A 9421-nucleotide genomic window follows, 5' to 3' on the forward strand; every position below is an offset into this window, starting at 1 on the left:
GAAAGAAAGAAAGAAAGAAAGAAAGAAAGAAAGAAAGAAAGAAAGAAAGAAAGAAAGAAAGAAAGAAAGAGAAAGAAAGAAAGAAAGGTGGGAGGGAAGGAAGGAAGGAAGAAAGAAAAAGGAAACAGATCCAGAGAATCCCCAGGACTCTCAGAACCAGTAACAAAGGCAGATTCTGTGGTGAATGAAACAGGACATTCTCTTCTCCCAACTCAGGAATTCAAGGTCAATAGGAGGAATTTTGTAGATTCTAGACCTCGTCTGACTAGCATCTGAAATGTTCTCGGTCAAACTCAAGATCTGTCCATGGTTCACAGAGCACCTTGTGCCAGTTATAAAGGACCACCCCTCCCTGGGGTTTCAAACTTGGAGAGTGGAGTGAGGGCTAGATTTCAGGTACCATCCCTCTTGTCTCTTTGCACAGAGCCCAACACACAGAGTGGCCCTTCTTACTCTGTGTAGAATTGATCAAAAATCCCAGGCTGCGTGAAGCTCCTGGACTAGAGTTTCTGATCCCAGGGTTGTTTAGGAATCATATCACAATGAGCTCTGATTCTTACCAACTTGTTCACTTTTATCAACTCCATAGACATTGCCTCGCCTGGCTGGGCCTAGAATGTGTTTTGTCCCCTTAAAAAAAAATGTAACACTTTTCCTCCCCTAAACCGTAAACCGATTCATTTATTGAACATTCTGTCCAAAATGTGTGCCAGCTTCTTGCCTGGGTTTCTTGCGCTAACGCTTTATGTCAAGGGCAGGCAGGCTCTTCAACTGCAGACCACTGTTGCATTCTGGGCCACCCTGTGGCAAAATCTGTCAGGAATAATTTAAAACATTTTCTTGCCCTTTTTCTTTGGCCAAGATTTGGTTATTGGCAAAGTTGCATATGTTCAATGAATAGCCTTAGCTGTGGATGCCTGCGCAGAACCCTCACCATGGTACTCGAGAATCAGGGTTGACAGCCATGGTAAATAATTTCTAGTGGGTAAAACAAGGATGTCTCCTGAATACCCTCCCTTTTTGTGTGTTCCTCTTTGATACAATACTACTTTGGAATAAACTCTGTGAATTCACAGAGTTCACAAAAAAGAGAACAAAAAGATAAGCCTTCTCTTATGCAAACAAGATGGATTTATTCTCATAAACTGCGAGTGGTTTAAACATAGAACTGATTCTGCTGGTTAGTTATTGCCATAAACAAGGGCTATAGAGCAATTATTCTAAAGCTGGTATTTGTGGTAGAGACCCTCCAACTAGTAACTTATATGTACCTAGTAATTTCTTTTATTGAGCCCCCTTCCTCATGTACCTCTGTCCGTATTTTGCATCATGGGGGTTTTATCAGGACGAAGCCTTACTTACAGTTTGGCGATCCACACCACTTTATTAAAGTTTCTGGAATTCTGCAGGTCAGGGAGGCTCAGCTCATCATATCCATATCATAGTGAACCAAGTTCATTCCCAAGGCCTCCCAGTCACTCACTGACAGAGGGCCTTTGGGCAGGTTACTACACCTCTCTGAACCTCCCTCAGTTCCTTTATCTTCAAAATGGGAATAAAAAAGGAACCTGCGTCTAGGGCCGTTGTGAATGTAATATGTGATATGTAGATGATCTCATATAATAAAGTACTTAACATGGTGCTTGGTACATAGTAAGGACTAAGTAAATGAAAATAGTTATTTGAGGCCTGCGTGGGTATTTCATTACCCCAGCCTTAAATACATTCATTTTCCTTTCTGATTTTTGGCACTTCCACGAGCCACTTTTTCACCTTTAATATATTTACCTCAAATGGAAACTTCACTACCATAAATGGAAAACCAGAACACAACATTGTAAATCAACTATACTTCAATTAAAAAAAAAAACAATGGAAAACCAGTATCACCAGCCATAAATAGAAATCTGTATATATTAAAATAAACACATACTTTAATACCTAAATTCACATTTGTAAATATTCATTCCTTACCCCCCTAAAATCACTCACCTGCATCAGTGATGCACAGGCCATATCTGGGGAAATGCCACACTGTGAGACAGAACTCTGGACTTAGGCCTCTGTTGGTAAGTTAGAGGAGACATAATTTTCTTCCTACTTGGCCAGCCTATCGACAAAAATTTAATGGGTATGCCTTATGTGCCAGGCTCTGATCTAGAGCTGGGGACACAGAGGTGAGCAGTCAGAGAGGCTCCCATCCACTTGGCCCTGCCTGCTGTGTTAGAGGTGGGTGCCCCTCTGGCGGGTCACTCCATTTTCACAGGAGGCAGTAAGGCCTGTCTTCAGCTCACTGATCGGTAACGTCTGTGACCCTGACAAACTGACAACACAAAACAGCAGTATTTGCCAGGAAGTAGCATCTCAAAATCACCACCATTACCCATTAACCAAGTTAACGACATTTAGCTAAAATCGCTGAAAAGATGAGGTAGATCTCCATGTGTTGACATGGAAAGACATCCCAGGTACAACACGGCAAGCAAGTTACAAAACAGAATGTAGAGTTTAAGTCTGTTTGCATTTAAATATGGAGTATAGGGGATTCTTTTAAGCCAGGCTCTGTGCTAAGCCTTCATTTGCATGACTTCATGTAATTCTCATAATAATCCTATGAAGTAAGTGCTATTATTACCCCCATTTTACAGATGCAAAAATTGAGGCCCAAGTGGGGTAAAGGTATTTGTCTGAGGCCTCATAACAAACAAATAAGTGGTAGAGAGGCGAGCTGAACCTCGGTCTACCTGCCTCCAGAGATTAGGCTCTTAACCAGTATGCTTTCCAGCGGCCACACATAGGAAAATCTGGAAGGACGTGCACCAAATTGCCCACAATGAGCATAGCCCAGGAGTGAGATTGGAGGGAGCTGTATTTCTTATATGTCTTTGTATGTCTCTGTACTGTTTAAATTTTTAAAAACTGCCATGTGCTAATTTTGTAGTTGAAAAACAAAAAACAACAAAGCCCCCACGAACACAAAAACTCTGCTAAGAGACACAAGCATTTGAGGAGAATCAACTGTACACTTGCCCTTCCACTCCTCTCCTTGTCTCAAGAGGTGTAGGCATGGAATAGGGGATACAGGAAAAAAGGTTCTGCGACCACAGAAGTCTGAAAAACACTGGGTTAGACAAAATCAAACAGCCACCTTCTCTGGGGAGACTTTCAGAGCTTCAACCAGGGAGACTTTCAGAGCTTCAACCAGCTAATGCTGATGGTGAAATTAATGTGGGACATTTTGTAGCTTAGACCATGTTGATTTGGCCCCAGACCGTTTTCTTTCCAGGTGCCTCATGGGACTAGCGTTCTTTAGAACAAGCATTGGAAATGCAGCTCCAGGTGCTTTCAAACCAACACCTGGATGGTATCTTTGTCCCACCTGCCCCCATCCCACCCACATACTCAGCTCCCCTCAGCATCGCTTTCACTGCGTTGAGCTTGGCCTTCAAGCCATCAGCTTGTGGGTGTGTGGATGGATTTGTAAGATCCAGTGTAATGTATCTGCGGTCCCTGCCTCTGCCTCTGAACACACGTGCACACATACATTTTCCAATGATGATATGAATGGTGTTTTGGCTAGGGAGGGAGGGTTCATGTGTGTGTCTGTGTGAAGTTGTGTGTGGGACCCTCCTCTAAAACAGACCCTGTGGCCCAATCTAGAGTTCTCACACCCACTAGTACACACAGGAAACAAGCTCATTTGCAAAGCCACACCACAAGTGTGAGGGAATGGGTGGCTCACTGGCCTGCCCAAGGTGCTGAGTAGGGGTAATTCTGGTGCAGACATCCCCCCCACCCTTTGGTGCACAATTTGCAGGAGAAGGGGGTGCCTAACCTCTGTTAAGCACCTACTGCATGCCAGGAACCACCCAGGGCACATCACAGCCATTATTTTCTCTTTGATTCCCCACAGGCACTCTGTAAGGAGGGATTTATTATTGCCTCTTTACCAATAAGTAAACTGGAGTTCGGAGAAATGAAGCCATTTGTTCAAGGAAATGGCAGAACTGGAACTGTGCCTGGGTCCACCTGGCTCTGAAATGCATGTCCCTCACGCTACACCAAACCCGCTGGCTCTCTTGTGTTTGGTCTTGCCCTGAGGCCTCTGCCCTCCTGGGACCCAAGAAACAACCCAGGGACAGTGACCTTGGCTTCATGTCCTAGGTACTCTGCAGAATGGGCCTTTATCCTTCTCAGAACTGCCTTGACTCTTCCAGGAAGCCTCCCGGATCACCTAAGGGAAGCCTTCTCCCGTCCTCTGAACCCTCCACCTATTCTCTTGCTCCATCACTTGGCCTTTTTTCCCTTACAGAAGAATCTCTGTCCCTGAGCCCCGAGGGTGAGGGACCCTGAGTCATCTATCAGCACAGGCTGGGTGGGAGAGGGGACGGCTTATGCTGGTCCAGAGTCTGGATGAGGGTAGGGAGACCCAGCATGTTTTTCAGGCCCTACAAGAGGCTGCAGGCCTTGGAGCTGGGGACAAAAGAAAGGCTGGGACATGCTGACTCGGTGGAAACTGTGTTTCAAGAAAAACTCCAAAGGCGGAGAGGGAGGCAGGGGAAACCTGCAAAGTGTGGCTCAGGTGGGGATTTGCCCCGTAAACAGCAGGCTGAGAGGTAGAAAGTGAGGGGGTGGGCAGGGAGCTGACTCTGCTTCCCTGGGCTGCCACCACCTTCCTGGGGTTAGAAGCAGGAATCAGCAGGACCCACTGGCCCTACACAGACAGCAGCAGTGGGAGGGGGGCTAGAGCGGGAGGGAGCAAAGGGAAGAGGGGAGGACTTCCTGCGGACACAATGGCAACTTTCCAGATGGAAGTCCACGCGGTCCTTGCCCGGGGCCAACTGCACCCCTGTCCGGGATAAAAATAGCCCTTCCTCTTCCCGTCTCCCATCATTCTCTCACCCCCCAACTTCCCAGAGTCCGGTCAGATACTTCCACCCGGGAGGCCCCATGCCAGATGATAAATATCCCTTCTCATGCCCACCCGTTCCCAAAGGAAGACTCCTCCTTCTCTCAAAAACTGTTGGTCACTGAGGCTAAAATCACTTCTCACGTGTCCATCTGGATGCTCTGGGTGACTCCTCTCTCTCTCTCTCAGGACAGTCTTGTCATTGGGGTCAGCCCCAGCAACCGGAAGTATTCTTGGGACCCCTGACTCAAGCCTGCCCATCACCTTGCTCCATAGGGGGTGTGTGTCACACCCTAGGCCATCACCCTCTCTCAGGGCCATCACCCTCTCTGCCTCTGCCTTGCTGACGGACTGCAGGGAGGGAGTGCTTTGCCCCAGTCTGGGCCTCAGGAGGCTCATCCATCATGGGATGAGGGACTGGATTTAGGGATTTCTGAAGGCCTTTGTAGTACCTGACGGTCCATGTGCCATATCCCCAAGGAAAATGCTCCCAGTGAGGTGGGGCCTGATGGCCGGCAGTGTGACAGAGGCAGGAGGTAACAGCTACGCAGGAAAAGAGGTCATCCGGCTGTTCTGCCTGTCTTCCACCTGACCTCCAGCCAGGTTTTTCTGTCCCCCAGCCTGAAGGGCTGCTGCATACCTGGGGAGCCTGGCCCCAGGTCCAGCTGCAGCCCTCTGCTATCAGGCCCCCCACCGCAGCCCCTAGACCCCTGCTCCCAGTACTCCTTACCTGCCCAGCCCAGGAGCCCTCTGGCCCCATTCACATGGTCTTCCTGGCCTAGCCTGGCTGCCCAGACACAGCTTCGGCTCCCCTCTCCGTCGTAGCCACTGCGTGTCTCCCCGCGCCCACGTCCCACCCTGACTTCCTGCCACCTCCTGAGGGCCCCAGCAGCCCAACCACAGGCCTCCAGCACCCCAAGCTTCCTGCTGCCATAGCCCCCCGCCTCTCAGCCCTCAGGGGTCCTATACGTCTCCAGTCCAGGCCCTACTCACCCTGAGGGTGGCACTTGGAGGTGAGGGAGGATATTTGATAGAACTTCCCCCCGCCCTCCCAGGGTGCACCTGGACAAGAGATTCAAGGGCAGCCTTGAAACCCCACTGAGCGGGAGGCAAACAGACACCCACTCAGCTTGCAGTGAAGGGCAAGTAGCACTGCTGTCACAGTCTGAGAGCTGGGTGACCCTTTCATTATAGTCGGAGGGCAAAACTAACATCACTTCAGAGTCAGAGGAGAGGACAGCATCCCTGTAACATCACTGGAGAGCAGACACCCGTGTTCCAGTCAGATAGATACCAGGCTCACACAGCTGCTAGACACAGCCATGCCATCTCAGGGCACAGGACAATAGTTTATTATATGCAGAGGGTAGGCTAACACCCCTCTTATGGACAGAACACTGGACAACAGGCTGTTTAAGAAAGCGGGCAGAAAACCTCTTGTCTTTAAAGGGGGCAGAGAAACAGCCTCTGTCGTGGGCAGAGGGCAGGACAACCCCCCCTAATTATAGTTGGAGAGTAGGGCAACCCTTCTAACCAGGTAGAGGCGAGACCACAGCTCCTGTCAGAGGCACAGGGCCTGACACCACCTCCTGCAACAGGTGGGAGACAGAACAGACACTCCTGCCCAGGCACCCAGGTGCAGGCAGCAGACTGGCCGCGCCTTCTGTTATAGGCAGGAGGCGGGGACCTTGTCACAGCAGCAAACAGGTCAACAATCTCCCTTTCTTCAGGGCCCAGGCTGAGGGTGACACCCGTCAGAGGCTGAGGGCCAGGTCACCAGCATTATGAGGAACTCTAGGTGGCCTCTCTCAGGCCCCAAGAGCTGGGCCTTGATCCCACCCGGCGGAAAGCATAAATATGTTGCCACCGCCTAAGCCTGCCCTGGGGGAGCGGGCTGGGGGAGGGGAGCCCACAGAGCATTGTCGGGGTTTGCGAGGCTGTGTGCACCTCAGCTGCAGAGGGAAGGGGGAGACAGGAAATGGGTGGGGGGAAGAGGAAGCCTGAGCTGGAAAGTCAGACAAAGAGGGTAACACAGAAACAAAAGCCGAGAAATACAAAAAACCAAAAACCTACCGAATGACACAGAGCCCAGAGTCCCAGCTGCGGGCCCCAGCTCCCCTTGCTGTGAACCTGAGCACTTCACAGTCCATCTCTGGGCCTCAGCGCAACAGCAAGAACACCACTGGGGCTAGTAATAATACATAATAATGCACATTTATTGAGGGCTTACAGGGCATTATCTCACTTCAGATGTATCCAACTACTTGTGGAGTGAGAATTAGCATTTCCATTTTAAAGACAAAGAAACAGATGCAGGGGTTAAGGGACCTCCTCAGAGTCTCATATCAATAGAAATCAGCGGTGGAGCTGCCACTGAACCCAGGTCTACCAGATCCTGCGTTCTTCAGCTGCCCATTGACCTAAGTCACCTTCCATGGGGGTGATTTAGAATTTTAAGTTCTTTTCCAGTTCTGATCTTGATAAGATAGAGCAACAGAAGTGGAGCTGTGGGGAAGATGGGGATCCATCTGTCCATCTCCACCCCCAAGGTCAGCCTTCTCTCCGGCAGTAGAATCCCTGGTCCCAGCAACAAGTGACATACAGCCACCTTGGGCCCGAATAAATGACTGCAGAGACCTTGATGGGAAGCAGAGGTTTATTGAGAAGCCTGGGAGTCTGTGAACTCCTCCCCTTCCTCCACACCGTCCCCCCTCCCCTATCTGGGGCAGCAGGGGCAACAGGATGCAGGGGCTTTAAGCTCCCAGAGCTCTGAGCATCTCCCGGACCCTCCCCCCATCGGTCTCCAGGTGCTGGCTCCTCTGGGGCACCCCTCCTTTCCTTCTTCCCAGGTGGGCTGGGGAATGGGTAGCGGGTGGCGAGGCAGGCACGCGGGTGCCCCTCAGCAGAGGGTGAAGCGCCGGGCGCTGATGTTCATACGCGTGAGGCCCAGGTGCCGCAGTGGCGGGGCCAGGGCCAGGCCGGCTCTCGGCTCCAGCTCCAGCTCCATCTCGGCCTCGTTCAGCAGCTCTTGGTGCAGGTGACAGACTTGGTCCACCTTCAGCCGGTGCAGCTGGGCCCGCAGCCGAAGCAGCTGCCCTGCCAGCTGCCGGTCCTGTGCCTGCATCTCCCGCTGCGGCCGAGAGGGGGCGTGAGCCTGCTGAACCTCCCATTTTCCCCTCCTGGTCAACACCCTGGGTCTCTGCACTGGCTATGTCCTCCCCACACCCTCACACCCCAGCTCTATCCATCCCATCTCATAGATCTTGCTCTAAAACCAAGATAAACAAATACAGGTACCTGGGGCCCAATCCTAAATCAACTAAATGGAATCTCCAATTTGGAGGCTGGACATTTTTATATTTGCACATATTGGATTGAACCACCTATTCAACACTGGCCTCTTGTACAGCGTGGTCAGTACCTCCTTTGTATCTTTGGGGTATAGCAATTCCCAGAGTATGGGAGGCCATGCCTTCCCCAGCTATAACTGGTTGCCCCACAAGGGCAGACTCTGTCCCCTGAGCCACAGGACCACAAGGTCAGTAGATTGGATGGACTCCTTCTTCAGCAAGGCTCCCTGAATAAAACACTGGACAAGTCTATGCCTGGCTCCTCAGCCCTGGGACAAAGCCACAGGAGTGGGCATTTGCTAGAGGCAGGGTCATTCTCATCCCCTCCCCATACCCAGTGTCTTGTGCCCTAAGGACTGCCCTCAAGGCCCTCTGCAAGGCTGCCCTCCCCACCAGACTCACCAGCTCCCGTCGGAGCCACTCAAGGGCAGAGTCCATTGAGTCGAAGCCGCAAATGGTCCCAGGTCCCCCGGGCTCGGGTCTGGCTTGGGCCCTGCGCCAGGCCTGGCTCTGGACCTGGGCCGTCCACTCCAGATATGAGGGCCGCCGTGTCTGCAGCTGCAGCTTGGCCGTCAGCGCCTTTACAGAGTCCAGGCTCTCTTCTTCTTCATCCTCCTCATCTTCTTCACCCACTGCCTGGAATTTCAGTGGCTCCATGGACATGGTTGGGGATGAGGGACAGGGCAAGTCTGCAGCTCTGGGATTAAGGAAAGGCTGGCAATATTACCCAGGAAGAGATGGCAGAAGCTGAGGGTGAAAGAAATGTGCAGGGAGTGTGCGCTGGTGAATGTTCAAGGTGGGTCAGGGAGGCTTGAGTGTGTCGGGGTGGGTAGGTAGATGGGTGTGGGAGGCTGAGTGTGCAAGGGCTGGGATTTTCCTACACTGCTAACCCAGGAGCCACGTGATGCCTGTCCGGGTGGGGGCAGGAGAAGCCCTGCTCCTCTGGCCCCTTGGATAAAATTTATTGTCTTTGCCCAGAAGGAGACACCCAGTTCCCAGAAAGGAAGTTGCTCCAGGATAAGAAAAGCATCATCCACACCAGAGTCTTGGCCCTCTTCCCAAGACCCAAGTTAAGGGATTGGGGAGGGGATAGGAGGCTGACAAGCTGCCCCCTGTCCTCACTTATGACACTGGCCCTTCAGCAAAGGAATAGGGTCCAGAT

The 9421-nt window shown here is 51.3% G+C and overlaps 2 protein-coding genes across 3 annotated transcripts in view; both read right to left on the minus strand.

Annotated features, from left to right (window-relative positions):
• LCK (LCK proto-oncogene, Src family tyrosine kinase) overlaps positions 1 to 5769 on the minus strand; it is a 19626-nt gene extending 13857 nt beyond the window's left edge. Inside the window, exon 1 of one of the 2 annotated variants that reach the window (XM_029228768.1) lies at positions 5640 to 5769. The gene's annotated coding sequence lies outside the window, so the exon portion shown is untranslated. Of the gene's footprint in view, positions 1 to 1992; positions 3362 to 5639 lie in introns of those variants that run through there. The other variant, XM_029228769.1, reaches the window with a different exon arrangement.
• Positions 5770 to 7551: 1782 nt separating this feature from the next.
• Positions 7552 to 9143, minus strand: FAM167B (family with sequence similarity 167 member B). The gene is made up of 2 exons (XM_029229583.1): positions 8662 to 9143; positions 7552 to 8039 (listed from the first exon to the last, which is right to left on the minus strand). The coding sequence occupies exons 1-2, from the start codon at positions 8920 to 8922 to the stop codon at positions 7809 to 7811; spliced, it is 492 nt and encodes a 163-aa protein (XP_029085416.1). The 5' UTR covers positions 8923 to 9143; the 3' UTR covers positions 7552 to 7808.
• Between the last annotated feature and the right edge of the window lie 278 nt (positions 9144 to 9421).

The sequence above is a fragment of the Monodon monoceros genome, unplaced genomic scaffold, assembly GCF_005190385.1.
Source record: "Monodon monoceros isolate NGI ecotype Baffin Bay Population unplaced genomic scaffold, NGI_Narwhal_1 Super_Scaffold_18, whole genome shotgun sequence".
NCBI classification, from domain to species: Eukaryota; Metazoa; Chordata; class Mammalia; order Artiodactyla; family Monodontidae; genus Monodon; species Monodon monoceros.